Source organism: Aedes aegypti, chromosome 1, assembly GCF_002204515.2.
Source record: "Aedes aegypti strain LVP_AGWG chromosome 1, AaegL5.0 Primary Assembly, whole genome shotgun sequence".
Lineage (NCBI taxonomy): Eukaryota > Metazoa > Arthropoda > Insecta > Diptera > Culicidae > Aedes > Aedes aegypti.
In genome coordinates, this window is record NC_035107.1 from 8836682 (window position 1) to 8851928 (window position 15247).

A 15247-nucleotide genomic window follows, 5' to 3' on the forward strand; every position below is an offset into this window, starting at 1 on the left:
CCTCTAAGAACTTGGAGTATTTCCTCGTTTCTATTCAGTCTCTTTATTCAGTTTATATTTAGTCTTATTCAGTCTCTTTTTTCAGGCATTAGATTTATAAAGTGCTTATTTCTTAAATATTTAATTGCTATTAGTCCTAGGCAGCTTTGCACAAATTTCTGGCAGAATACATAAAATGGTGGTTAGAGTCCGCGGCTACAAAGCAAAGCCATGCTGAAGGTGTCTGGGTTTGATTCCCGGTCGGTCCAGGATCTTTTCGTAATGGAAATTCCCTTGACTTCTCTGGGCATAGAGTCTGCCACACGACATACGAATGCGAAAATGGCAACTTCGGCAAAGAATGCCAAGAAGAAGAAGATAAACCAATAAATATTGGGGGAGTTCAATGCAAATTCCTAGATAAGTCAGTCCCAGGTCACACTTCATCATACATTTTAAGATAAAATTTCAGGAAAAGAGACTTTCGATCCTTGAAAGAGTTCATGTTCATGGTTCTTCAGGAGCAGTTTGCAAAAGCATATTTTGGAGCACCCACCAACTTCTCCGAGCCGACATTCGCCTTGCAGATCGTAGTGCTGCTTCCATCTTTCATATTGCTTTTGAACATGAACACTTTGACTGCACTTCTCAGCAAAAGGAAATTTCGGTATGCTTCAGACCAAAAACTTTGAATCGCTCCTTACAAACATCCGTTCTCATGTTTCATACATATATTAGATGAGCCGATCAATTGGAAGTAAAAAAATGTTGATGCATTTACCTAAAGCTCACAATGTTGGTTTGATTCTTGCGCCAATATAATCGTAACTAGTAGTTTACGGGTTTATAATCAAATATGTTAATTGGTATGACAGTATGGTCCATGCTTCGTTTTGCTTCTCTAGTTATGTTTCGTTACATGAAATTAGTGTATTTATATTACGTTTCTTTTGTTTTACATTTTAAAGGCACTTGTTTTGTAATGGAATTGGTTTCAACTATTATACAATATAAAATGGTTACTTTGTAAAAATATCCACTTAGTATATTATATGCATATACATACGACTCAACGAATTTCTCACATTGTACAAATTCTCTCAACGGGCTTCTCTATTGTGACAAAAAGGGTAAATGTAAATGCTAGCTAAGAAAATACATTTTTGAGTTTTTTTATCTATTCATTCAACAACAAAGTTTAGCTGCACATTCGAATTTCTCTTCGTCTTGTTTTCTACGTAGGATTATAAATTGTATTACGCACTAGCAAGTTATTGTTCTATCTGCTGGGGAATTTAGAACTCCACCGTTAAACCGTCCATTCGCTCTTCTCTCAATCGCTCGTTTCCTCTCGCACTCTATCCATACCAAATTCTAGTTCAAAGTTCCCTAAGTATAAAAACCACCTTACATCGCTAAAAGAAACTAGAACAAATGCTAATTTGTTATTCGCCTTACTTTCTCTCTTTTCCTTGCCAGTATCACTTACACTTTAGACTTGCTGTTGTTTTGCTTCTTACATGTTAAGAACGAAGAATAATTTACGAACCGATCAAAAAATCCTTATTTTCCAATTTGTGGTCGCGATTTTCTTTTAATCTTTATTTCGAGTGTTTGTTATTTTGTGTGGGTGTGTGGAGAAAGCAACAGCGGCGAAGTGTCTCGGACAAGAAAGATACCTATTCCGAAATGCAAATTAGTTGCGTTATGAAAAAAGCTAGTGAAACAGAACAGTTTCATCAGTCAGTGTTGAAATGATGGCGAACCTATACAAAAAATATATATGGGAAATACAGCGTTAGGAATGTTTTAATGTTAGAAGGCATAAAGATTTTTTTGGTGGAAACGGGTTTCGGAACGACGTTTTTCGATTATTTTGGGGTCGAACAGTTTCCAGGATTGTGACACTTGCACAGGTGTACCTAGATAATAAGGGAATGTTTTTCATACTTCAATAATGCAATATGTTGACATTTATAGAACTTCCTTTATATTAAGTTTCTCTATACGTTCTGAGTAGGTCTAGACACTTTCAAGAACTTTAAGGTTATCACGAAAATTGTCTGAAATATTTTAGGAAATTTGTGATTATTTCAAAAACATTCTAAAAATTTCTGAACATCCTATGAATCCACAATGTACTTTAGGAAAATTCAAAGCATTTTTCAAATACGATTACATTTTTCTTTAAGCTTCTAAGGACTTTCTGATCCACTTTCAGATTTGAAGATATATTACAGAATTTTCAGAGATCATCTTATCTTGGGGAATAAAAAAAACTTTTGAAAAAAAATTAAACATATTTCAAAAGTTTTCGGAATGTTCCAAGATGAAAACACCTCTAAGGCAAAGATGAATTGAAGCCAAACTTCAAATTATCAAGGGCATCAATCTAGTGAACTTGACAACTTTCAAACTGAAAATTTGATCGGATGGTCACTCACTTGGTGATGACCAATCGATCATGTTTTTTAGTTCTGAGTTGTGCTCTTACTGGTAACTTCTGTGTGCTGTGAATATACCTATAGAAATATGTGAATATTTCAAAAATATTAAAAAAAATCAAATACTCAGTAGTGGAAGAGCACCAATTTTCAACCCAGCACTATTTTTCGACTCATATGGGTTTATTCTACGAGTGGCGTGAGGTGGGAGTTGTCGGTGTCGTATAGCGAAGTGACTACTCTCGACTCGAGTGAAGTGACTCTCCATTTGATTTACACGACGAGTCACTTCACTCGAGTCGACAATTGTCACCTCGCTACACGACACCGACAGTTCTCATCTCACGCCACTCAAACCCAATTCATACGATTTTGGCCTACTTTGTATGGAAATTCGAAAATTGGCACAGAATTATACTGCTTTTCCCTCGACGTCTTTTAATGTAAATTTTCTGAATGTCCCGAGAAATATGTGACCAATTCTTAAGGTGAAGATAAAATGAAGCCAAACCTCAAATTTTCAAGAGCACAAATCTGGAAGACCATAATTCCGTTTAAGCTGAACACTTAATCGATTAGTCACCAATCGATAAAATTTTCTGCTCAAAAGGGTGTTCGATTCTCCAGATTTGTGCACTTGAAAATTTGAGGTTTGGTTTCGATTCATCTTCACCTTAAGGTGAAACAGCTTGAAATTCAACCACAATTACATACAAACTCCAAAGGCACTAATCTTGCGTAGGATACATTTTTTTTGCACTAGCAGAAAATTTAAAATAAGAAGAACAAGAATACCTAATATTTCTACAATTTGGTGCCTTTGAAAACGTGCGTAGGGGGACAAGTCGGCCATTGTGACGTCCTTCTTTGGATCCTGAGATGTTTCATCTTAAACTTCCTGGATTACTTTATGACATCCGAGTATTATGAGTTCGTTACCAGATTTTCAAGAATACTGTAGTCATACATATCATTCTTGCTCCATACCCAGGGTATCTTAAATATTCTTGAAGATTTTAAAATATGTACCACCCTTTTTGTTCCGACAATGAAAAATTTTTTCTGAACACTAAGCATACTTCTTCCGTATTTTTCGACAATTTCCAGAAAATGCAGAAGCGTTTTTTTTCTTCTTCCTCGGGCTTTACGTTCCATGGAAATGTCTTTTTTAATTATATATTTTAAGAAATTTATGTATTTTCCAAATGTTTTCTCATATTGTATTCCAATTTCTTCCAAAGAATACATGAATTTTTCAAAGACTTATTGAATCAACTTTTCGAATTTTCAGGATTCAAATCTGAAAAATACAGTGTCCGTTCGATTTTGACAACACGTCCAAAAATGTCATGTTGCCAAAATCGAACCGAGCAAAAGCAAGCGGACGGATTTTTATAACACAACTAGTTTTAATTAAATATTGTGGATAATAAATACCAAAATCTAACAATTTTTGGAAAACAGTGCGATTTTGGCACGATGTCGAAATAAATGTTGCCTAAATCGAACGTTTTCGTATTGCCAAAATCGATCGGTGTCGAAATCGAACGGGCACTGCAAAAATACTTCCTAAACATGTCTAGGTTTCCCTTAATACGTTCATAGAATTTCGTGGATATTTTGAATACTTTCCTTTTATTCTGAAAATTTTGAAATGTTTGCGAAATTTACTGAAGATACTTTTTGATTACCTATTTCGAATTTTTTTAGATGGGATTCGTGGATATCCCAAAAGTCTACTGAATATTCCGATAACTTGCTGAACGTTTCATAGATCGCTTGAACACCCCGAAAGCTGTTTAAATATTCCAATAGCTTTTAAACATTTTAAAAATTCTTATTGTTACACAAATTTTATAAATATTCTAAGGACTAATTTGCTCAATGTCATGTATATTTTACATTTACAAAAAAATTGCTTAGAATCAAAATGGTTATAGCCGTTGAGAGGCTATTTGGGATTGTAGATATTTTGAAATATACAATTCCTAAATCTAGAAACTTAATGATTTTCAGATTTTTTTAATTCTACCAATATTTCAAAGCTATAATTCTCTGTATATTCCAATAACACATCGATTTGCATGTTTCTGGAATAGTTTGAACAGTTCCAGGCTGTCTAGACCTCTGACATCTTGAGTGTCACAAAATAGCAAATTGGGTCCTAAAATGTTTCATGAATTCTCGTTTTTATTCAATAATACGAAAGAGCATGTTATTGCAACTACTTTAGCAAGTTTTCCCGCTCAAATAACGGCTATATCATTTTTTAACTTCAATTTTAAAAATGGTTCCAAATATCAACCTTGACACTCTTGATCTTGTTTGACATTCACTTTTTCGACAAAAATGCCACAGGGCATATAGTTTTTACACTGGGGTTGTTCCTATCTGACATTTCGGAAGGGACACGGAAAACAAAATATACCCAAAATTCGAGTTTAAACCAAGGGGTGTGACAAAATCTCAAAAATCATAAAAAAAATGATTTTTGGACTTAAACCAATGAGTATCATTTAAAAATTGAGTAAACATGTGTTTCTGCCCTAAACTTAAGCGTTTGGTAATAAAATTGAGACAGAGCTTTAGAACCCTATTGAATAGTTCTTCTTTAAACCTAGGTAGCTCAAGAAATCAAACAGCCATTGGAAAAATTATGATCAAAACCATGGATTGATTTTGATTTTCGACGAACTTAACTGATTAACAAAACTATTGATTAACACTCAAATTTACAAAATTTACAACATCTTCAAAATTTCAACTAGTATTTTCTCCTGGTATTTTCTAAAACTTCCTTCAATATTATTGTTCAGATTTCAACCAAAGAATTCCTTCTAGAATTGCTCCAGAGATTGTTTCTAAGATTCCTTCAGGAACTATTCTAGAAGTTTTTAGAGAAATTTCCCAAAGTTGTCTTACAAGAATTTCCTCACACATTTTTCCAGGAATCTCTAAAAAAGTTCAAGGATTAAAAAAGTATCCGTGAAATTTTTAAAAAATCCGCTTGATATTTCAGAAGGAAATCCCCAAGTAACATCCGATGAAACTTGATTAAATTTGAAGGTAACCTACATGATGAACTCCCTCGAGAAAAAACTTCTGTAGTATTAGCTGGTGTGGAACCCCAGATGAACTTTTGAAAAAGCCATGGAGTTTTTACTTGAAAAATAACGAGAAATTGTTTTGATGGACTGCAGAAGTTATTTCGCATGAAATGCTGGAGAAATTTCTGAAGGACTTCAGGAGGAATCCTAGGCCAAATTATAAGAGGAATTCCTGAAAGAGTACTAAATATATTTCCTCGGATAACCGCTGGAGGAATTATAAGAGCAATTCCTAGGGTAAATGTGGATGAATACTTGAAGGAATCCATATAAAAATTCCTGAAAGGATAACTGGAGAAACTGACATAGGAATTCTCGTAGATCTTCCTGAAAAGAATCCCAAATGTAAGAAGTGTACACACTTAAAATAAATCGCAGTGTCCTGTGAAATAAATCACCGAATTCAAACTGTATACAACAAATACACAGATTTTCCTGTGAAATCTATTGTTTTACCGAAAAAATCCGTGAAATCGACTGTTTTACCGAAGAAAATCCGTAAAATCTACTATTTCACCGGAAAAAATCCGTGAAACAAACCATTTTACTGTAACCCTGCAAAATACTAACGAACAGTTCGGTAACAGCATTATTTTCACCGAACTTCTGTGAAATCGTGTGACAGCTGCTCTGGCAGGCATTAGCTTCGTTTTGTTTCAGTTTTTGCACACCATTATCAAGCAGTGAAAGCTGGCTTAATGGTAGCAAGCCTGCTTCCTGATCGGTAGGTCGGGAGTTCGATTCCCAGTCGAACCATTTTCTTGTTTTTCTTTATAATTTTGATCAATCATTTTACAGATTGTTCGGTGATTTTTCACCGAACCTTCAGCTGTTGAGATTACGGTGAAATTCACCGTAATCCGTATTTTTTTAAGTGTGTATATTGTTTTTTTTTCTTTTATCTCAAAAGAACTCCTTTAGGATACTTTGGAAGATCTCGTATAGTTACAACTGGGGAAATCAAAATAGTCCAGAAAAGCGTTGTAGTGCTCATGGATTTCCTAAAGCAAATTAGGAAGCAATTCCTCTAACCACACCTTGAAACAACGCTGGAAGATTTTTTGGGAGACTTCACACTTAAAAAAAATACGGATTACGGTGAAATTTCACCGTAATCTCAACAGCTGAAGGTTCGGTGAAAAATCACCGAACAATCTGCAAAATCGTTGAACAAAATCATAAAGAAAAACAAGAAAATGGTTCGACCGGGAATCGAACTCCCGACCTGCCGATCAGGAAGCAGGCTTGCTACCACTAAGCCAGCTTACACTGCTTGTAAGTGGTGTGCAAAAACTGAAACAAAAGGAAGCTCATGCCTGCCAGAGCGGCTGTCACACGATTTCACAGAAGTTCGGTGAAAATAATGCTTTTACCGAACTGTTCGTTAGTATTTCACAGGGTTACAGTAAAATGGTTTGTTTCACGGATTTTTTCCGGTAAAATAGTAGATTTCACTGATTTTCTCCGGTAAAATAGTTGATTTCACGGATTTTGTCGGTAGAATAGTAGATTTCACAGGAAAATCTGTATTTTTACTGTTTACAGTTCAATTTCGGTGATTTATTTCACAGGATACTGCGATTTATTTTAAGTGTGTATGTAACATACCTCCAAATCAGTTTCAGATACGATTATGGGCCCCGCACAGTATAAATTTTGAATAGGTATATGAGCTACTCTAATCACTAATACCATTGACCATGGGACCCCTAAACATTGCCGATCAAGGTCACCTTCAAACTAAATTTGTATATGCTTGTTAACGCGTTAGTTTTCTAGAAATCAAATTCATAATATTGAATGAAATGCTTACCACGGGGGCCCCTATGAACTCGGGGCCCAGAGCGGACCGCACCCCCCTAGCAACGCTGCTGTCACAAAATAATACTGCTTTCTGACAAATGTGATCATAACAGTATTAGAAATCCAGAAATTTGATCCTTTGATTTTAAGATTTTTGTGTCGGTATGTTCTATACAATCTCGACAATTCTAAAGGTCGATGGTCCCTTGGATATCGAGTTATCAAAAGTGAACTGTTTAGAAATTTCTAAAAAAAATATTGATTTTTTTTTAATCGTGAATATTCCCATAGTTTCTTTTGTATTTGAAGTTCTTGAGAAATTTCTGGTATTTTGTGGATATTTCGAAAACACTTTGAATAGTTCGATAACCTCTCGTATAAACAAGAAAATATTTTGTGTATTCCAAGAATTTTACGAATATACAAAAATTTATTAATATTCTACATCATATTTGAAATGATACTTCAAATATCAAGCAAATTATTGCTACACCCAGAAAGATTTCAAATTTTTCGAGTTTTGACATGTTCAAGGAGGTGTTAAGAATATTCCAGGGGTGGATGCAGCCAGACAGTAAATAATAGTGACTAAAATGGTCAAAATAGTGATCAAACACTGACTAAATGGTGAATGCAAAACTACAAACCATAATTTGAAATATTTCTTTACAGTTACTCGTCTGGAACAAAACCTGATTGCTTAGTTGGCTCGGTCTGAAAAATGGGGTAATTAAATAACATATTTTACGAGAGAAAATGAGCAACACATAGATTACAATTCTTTTGCACTCAATTTGATAGAGCACTCCTCTAAATTCCAAATCCAAGAACTAAGAAGAATGACGCTGAACTGAACGATTCGCTGATAAATTACTGAACGATTTTTTTTTTGCTGAATTCCTAGTTAACCTTCCTACGGTGTTCAGGTCAATATGACCCGAAACGCACTTTCAAAGCGCCACCACTTTTGTTTGTTACTTCCTATTGATATGAAATTTCGTGACTTTAAATCTTTTGTGGAAAATAAGAATTTCATGTTTGGAAACATTTTGAAGGACAGTTCTGAAGGGCTGGACATAAAAAGTTACATTTAAGGTGTTCGTCAGGTCATTTTGCTTTTACAAATGCTCTTGAGAAATGGCCAAAGCTCGGTCCCTTTCGTACCGGTTCTGAGCGGCCAGTTCCAACCAAACCAAGATTTGTAACTAGATTCACAAAATATAAGCCTAGACGATACTTTTGAGTACAAAAGCATTTTTATTTGGTTTAAAAACGGCTACAAAATTCGGCAGAAGGTTAATTTGTTGAAGAATTTCCTGAAGTCTTTTAAAGAATTCTTTAGATAATTCTTGGTCGGAACTCCAGGAAAATTTCTGGATTATATTCTAGAGGGATTTCTTTGTAGCGTAGCTCGAAGATCTCTTTAAGCTTCCCGCTGAAAATTGCTCTAAAGAATCCATAAGCAATTCTTATAACAGGTCTATCATACAATTTGTCCTGGGTTTCGGTCGAAATTTGTCCAAATTTTTATCCGATTGTTTGATATTAATAATGTTATTTGTGTCAGAATAGGGTCCTAAAGCCCTGTCCCATTTTTAGTGCCAAACTCTTAAGTTTAGGTCAAAAACATATGTTTACTCAATTTTCTAATGTTTTCCAATAGTTGAAGCCCAAAAAACATTTTTTTTAGTTTATTTTTGAATTTTGTCACACCCCTTGGTTTAAACTCAAATTTTGGGTGTATTTTGTTTTCCGTGTCCCTTCCGAAATGTCAGAAAAGAACAACCCCGGTGTTAGAAAGTTGAACCCCTGTGGTATTTTTGTCGGCTAAGCGAACGTCAAACATGATCTCAAGTGTCAAGGTTCATTTATGGATCCAATTTTTAAAGTAAAGTTTTAATATGATATATCCGTTATTTGAGCGAGAAAAAATGTTAAAGTAGTTGCAGTAACATGCTCTTTCGTGTTATTAAATGAAAACAAGATTTCATTAAACATTTTAGGACCCTATTGCTACCAGATCGAAAAAGGTGACTCGCTACCAGCCCTGATATGCTTTACCTTCTATATCTCCGGAAGAAAACGGACGAATTTGCAAAAAAGTACTTGGTTTGTCAGAACATCACGATGGCTGACATCAATGGGCGAATCTATATCAGAACGAGTGCTTCAAGAAACTGTTTTGGTTTTAGATTTTGAATGAGAATTTAAAACTCCGATTCATATTAAAGAATAAATTTAAAATTTAAAATTTAAAATTTAAAATTTACTACTAGGGTACCTCGACGAGCCACTTTAGCGTAATAGCTATTGAAAATCACCATTGAATGATAAGACAATATAAAGGGGTTAGAAGCAAAAATGTTAAAATTCCAGTTTTAAGCAAATCGACTTACAAGTTTTTTGAGCAATTTTTTATTTCACACAAATCGTATGGGAGCCAAAAAAGCAAACCAAATTTTTTCGAGGTTTGTTTTTTTTATACTGTATTAGAAAATCACCTAAAATAGCGATATAAAGCTTTCTTAAAACTGTAGAATATATAGTACCGTGAAAGCACCATATTTGACGTGGTTAACAAAATGTTGTATTCAAATGTTGAATTCAGGAGAAATATTTTACTGCTTCATTAGCAGCCATGTTAAGATTGGCGAAAAATGGCGCATTTGACGGATGGAGTTTTGCTTTTATTTTTGTTTATGCTTGTGTACAAACAAAAACTACCTGTTTTGATATTTAGTATGTTACATTAGTGTAAACAAATAGTTATAGGTATAATTTTTCATAATAATTATATAGTTTTAATGGTAAAAATGTTGAAAAGTGCGTCAAGTTTGGACTCGCGTCAAATATGGTACATACACGGTATACTAAAATAAAAACCGACCAAAAGGTCCCTACATATGTTACTCAATGTCCAAAACTGCCAATCCTGTGACAAAAATTCTTGACATTAGAACATTAGAAAACGTTAGAAAATGATACATGATAACCAATGAACTCAAAGCGAATTATAATCTCACTTATTACCTGTTCTACGATACTATAAATTTATATTTGGACATATTTACAATCAAATCCAAAAGAGCAATAATTGAATCAACTATTTAAATAATTCACTAATTGATAGATGCGCATTTGTCTTGAAAATTTGAGAATTTCTGTTCGTACAACAGGTAAATTTGTGATTAGAAAAACGCCACTGAATAATCATGATATGACTTAATATCAAAAAAAAATTTCTATCCAGAATTCAACGTAGATGGGTATTCAAAGCTCTGAATGTCCTTAACCCTCTGTTTTCCATGGTAGCTCCAGAGCTCCATTGATTTTCGGTGAACTTGAGACAAACCGAATCAGATGAATAGTTAATACAAGAGTTACTAGGATATGATTCTATACTCATCAGATTAATCCAAAAGTCAACTAACTGTTGCAATAGTAAAAATATTGATGAACAATAAATTTACTATAAAAAAACAACAAAAAACCGATTTCGAAATATTTAGCAACCTTGTATTTTGTTAAAGCACTTTTTTTGAAAACACTTTTTTCGTAAAGAAAAAGTAGATTATAGGTTATAGTGGAAAAGAAAGGATTAGGCAACCCAATTCGTATTGAAGAATTATTCCTAGTCATAGGGGAGTTTAATACCTTCATGATCAACATTGGTATAGAAGCTTTTAGTCAGCCAAATTATCTGAGCTTGGCAAGTTGTATTTCACACATTATTATGCCAATTTCTAGTCCAAAACCTATTGAAAACCATTGCATCAAATGTTACGATAAAACGATACGTTGCGCCATGTTCAAAAATGCCAATCCTGTAACCAAAATTATATCCATGAAAACTACCTGTGTCGGGCACGGTGAAAAACAAGCAAACTTAAAGAAATTTTGTCGCATTTAATGAAATATTTAGCAGGGTAAATTCGCAAGACAAGAATGCATCAGGTTTCCACTGAAATCAAATTTTATCTCCAGTTTAAATTTAACAACAAACTGTACAATTTATACATAGCAGAAGAAAACTAATAATTTTCTAAAACTTAACCCCGAAAAAAAGTGACCCCATAAAATTTCCGAACCGACGTTCGCAGAAAAACCCCGTTTCCAGCCTAAAACTAAATGACGACAGGTTATAAATTATGTTTTTGTATAATAAAAATCCTATTAGCGTTATTCTTCTTCATCTTTTTGCTTAATAAATGCGCGCGTGCTCTGCTACTGACTCGACATAAAAACAAATGACTTTGACTTCGTTCCTCTCTCTCCCTCTACTGCGCTACCTAGTTGATTGGTTGGTTTGATTGGTGTTTTTTTCCGTTTCCTTCCAATTGTTTGCTACAAACTATTGCTACGGATTTTTTCATATCTTACGCTACGCACGATTTTCACAGACTTTCGGGTTTGATTTTTAGTTCACATTCTCTGATGAAGGCTTTTGAGCTAGTAGTTGCGGATGTGTGTGTTTAATGTGGGAGTAGTATCAATTGTCGTGAGCATTTGGTTGTCTTGTTTGGAAAAAATGGATCGTTAAATGTATACCACCAATAGCAGCTGGTTAAACACACATTCTAGCCCATTTAACGTTGTGTTTAAAACATTTGTCTGGAGAATTAGGAAGATGGTGATAGTGGTAGTGGTAGTGGTAGTTGTAGTTGGTAGTAATAGTAGTAGTAGTAGTAGTAGTTACGCTGATGGAAGATCTCCTCCGCTCTATTGTTGCTGTTTTAGCGAAGCGTTCGCCGGTAGAGTAGCTGACCGTTGCACATTCACAGCGTACGGCTTGTAATTGGAACGTGTCGATTGACTGTGTCGGCGAACGAAACGGAAGAGAAATGGGCATGGCCATGTTTAAATGTGAGACAATTAAATAGCACAGTGCAACACACAAAATGTGAACAAAATTGTTACTGCAGTACACACCCAGTACCAGCAAAACCTTTTTTGGGTTTTGAAAGATTAGTTCGAAATATGGAGTTACGCCCTTTTCAATATTTCAGCTTGATTTTCTATAGTACGGCTATATCTCATAAACTGTTGGAAAAATTGTGTAGGAATGATCGGAGGAATCACTGGAAAAATACTCGACATACGCAAATGCTGGAGATATTCCTAGAGAAATTTCTAGAAGAGCTTAAGACGAACTCCATGTCGAAAATATTGAGGAATTCTTCCAGATTTTTTTATACAATGCCTGGAAGTAAATGTGGATGGATTTTCGTAGTAATTCATATGAAAATGTTTAAAAAAATGGCTTAGGAATTCTTGAAGATCTTCTGGAAAAATCCACAAGCGAAAAATAAAACACTAAAATGAACCTTTGTGGATTTTTTGGATAAATTCATGTAGACATTTTTGAAAAATCTCCTACAATTAGAAAGTGTGAAATCGGTGGAAGAACGTCAAAAATATCAAGAGAGAACTCGGAGTTAGTCTCTGGGAAAATACTAGACGCAGAAGCGTTGGACTGCTCAAGAATTTTCTAGAGCGAATTCTGGAAAAAAAAACATATAAGAGTCCCTTGACCGCTGGAAGAAATTCTGAGAAAAATGGTGGAGGAATCACTAGAGTAATTTCTGAAGAGACCTCTGCCGAAGTCCCTGAAAATATGCCAGAATAAATCACTAACATAATTCCTGAAGCTTTTCCTCAAGGAATCTAAAAAAAGAAATTTCTGAATAACCTGTGAAATACTCGCGTAATAGTCTCTAAAGTTTTCTCTAGAACCTCTCAACAGGATTAATTAAAATAAATACTTTAGAGACCGTTAAATATAGATACTTTTTAGAGATTTGCATTAAAATAGAGACCAAGTCTCTAAAATGAGAACAGTTAGGGTTCATTCAAATATTACGTAACGCGAAATTTGTCAATTTTAGACCCCACGTAACAGCTTTTGTATGGTAAATTTTATTTTTTTGTATGAACCGTAACACTATTTAAGACCCCTTCCCTCCCCCTGTTGCGTTACGTAATATTTGAACAGTTCCTTATCTGATTATACAAAATGGCAGTTATGTTATACGGGTTGAAGCCCTGTCTTCTCCAAAAACTATGCTCCTAATTAACACAAGCAATTTTGCTGCACACTTCGAGAAAAAAAACCGCCACGACATGTTCACAAAAGTTGTGCCTTTTGGTGTGAAGACCATTTCGTCTGAAGGTTAGCCGTACTAAATAAAAATCAACCTAAAACATTGAAAAGGGCGTAACTTAAAATTTCGAACTAGTCTTTTAAAAACCCAGCAAGGGTCTGTACTTCCTGGATCTCAAGACAGAATTTCGTTTACATTCGATGACCTCGAAAATGTTGCACTGTGTAATATGGATGATGGAGATGAGAATCCATGAAAACCCACAGACACGTTGTTGTTTGTTACACGAATGGTTATAGGCACCGTTCCCCTCCTCTCTCCCCCTCGAAGCAAATCACTCACCTTGGACTAATTTTGCTACCGTCCCCGTTGCCACTGCTACTGCTACCGGTGCTGCCGCCCTGCTGGAGGTTGTTGGTCGAGTTGGCCTTGTATCCACTCTTCTGGATACGCTTGGACAGCCGACTTACCCACCGGGCCTGGTCCTCGTTGGACGTCGCCAGCAGAAGCATCTCGCGGGCGTGGTTGGGGTCATGATGCAGCTTGCACGGCGCCAGCGGGTTGTTGTTGTCCACGTGCTCCTTGTGCAGCTTGAAGCGGCACCTGGAATGGATCGGACGGTCAAATTTAATGTCTTAATAGGTACTGTTTTAAGAAGAAGTTTTACCTTTTGCACTCGTAGGCGGGTAGGGACTTGAACACATGCCAAAGGGCTTTCTGGCAAGACGGAAGGTCACACGTGGTTGGTATATGGTAACTAATCTGCAGAAACTCGTGACCTGGAATGTAAGAATGGGAACGATTATTTTACTTGTCATTAAGACGAAGTTCTCAGAGAATGGCTGTATGGAACGGAATCACTGATCTGATCTCAATCTGAACAAATATTTGTAGATATCTCGCTAACATTTTTGGCGTTCCATGACCAAGGCCTTGCAAAATGTCGGCGGATGTCTTGTGACACCCTGTAAGAGGAACTTACAAATATCGTGTTCAAATATCGTGTGCCAAACACGAAGATACTCTATCGAAGCCTTGCTAAGTCGAGACAATTTTAGTTACGAAAAGATCTCTACCGATTTGGGTTCGAACCCACAACTTTCAGCATGGTCTTGCTAAATAGCTGTGCGTTAACCGCTACGATTATTTGGACCCGAGGAACAAGATCGTTGAATTTTACAGAGATTTGGGAAATTCTTAGCCAGATCGGGGTTGGTTCTGCTTCTGCAATTCGATTAGATATTTCGGTTTACTGATAGATGACTTTTGCATGCTTTATCTCCATCTACAAAGTTATATCTACGATCCCATCTTGCTTTCACGGCGCTATCCCATTCTTGCTATTATTCCCTCAAATTAACCCCTCTGTAATATCTACTATGCTCATTTGCCGGTAGTGAACGCATTATTGTGAAGTTGAAGAGACGACCGGCGTTTTACTAGCAGGTAAAGCGAGCGGATAAGCCTGTAGCACTTGACCAGTGTATGGTTGATATGCTTATCAAACTTAAGTTTAAAGTTCATAACCAATCCGAGATTTTTTTTTTTGTTTCTGGAGTCCACGGAACGCTGTGATCATTTGCTCTGAACTCTACATTTGGGAGCAGCCGAAAGAAACGATTACGCGTAAAGACCCGTATATATAGATTAGCTGTTCTCGGTCGTAATAGCGTATTTCTGTATCAGGTATCAGGTATCAGAAGGCCGGCTCCAAAGGCACGTTCCCCATCAGTTGGTAGATTTGTGCCATCGCCATATTTGAGCCTATTTCATCATCTACCCGATGAGAGAGGAAAGGGAAGGGAAAGATGGG

At 35.7% G+C, this 15247-nt stretch overlaps 1 protein-coding gene and 1 long non-coding RNA gene across 2 annotated transcripts in view; both read right to left on the reverse strand.

The window, feature by feature from the left end:
• Positions 1-688: 688 nt before the first annotated feature.
• On the reverse strand, positions 689-3142 carry LOC110674732. The gene is made up of 2 exons (XR_002499143.1): positions 3097-3142; positions 689-2905 (listed from the first exon to the last, which is right to left on the reverse strand). It is a non-coding gene; the product is annotated as an uncharacterized LOC110674732 (long non-coding RNA).
• Positions 3143-9826: 6684 nt separating this feature from the next.
• LOC5579816 (rho-associated protein kinase 1) overlaps positions 9827-15247 on the reverse strand; it is a 50033-nt gene continuing 44612 nt past the window's right edge. The window contains 3 exon segments of the mRNA XM_001650996.2: positions 9827-12146; positions 13777-14037; positions 14102-14213. Of these exon segments, the coding sequence (XP_001651046.2) occupies positions 12053-12146; positions 13777-14037; positions 14102-14213 (467 nt within the window). The 3' untranslated portion in view covers positions 9827-12052.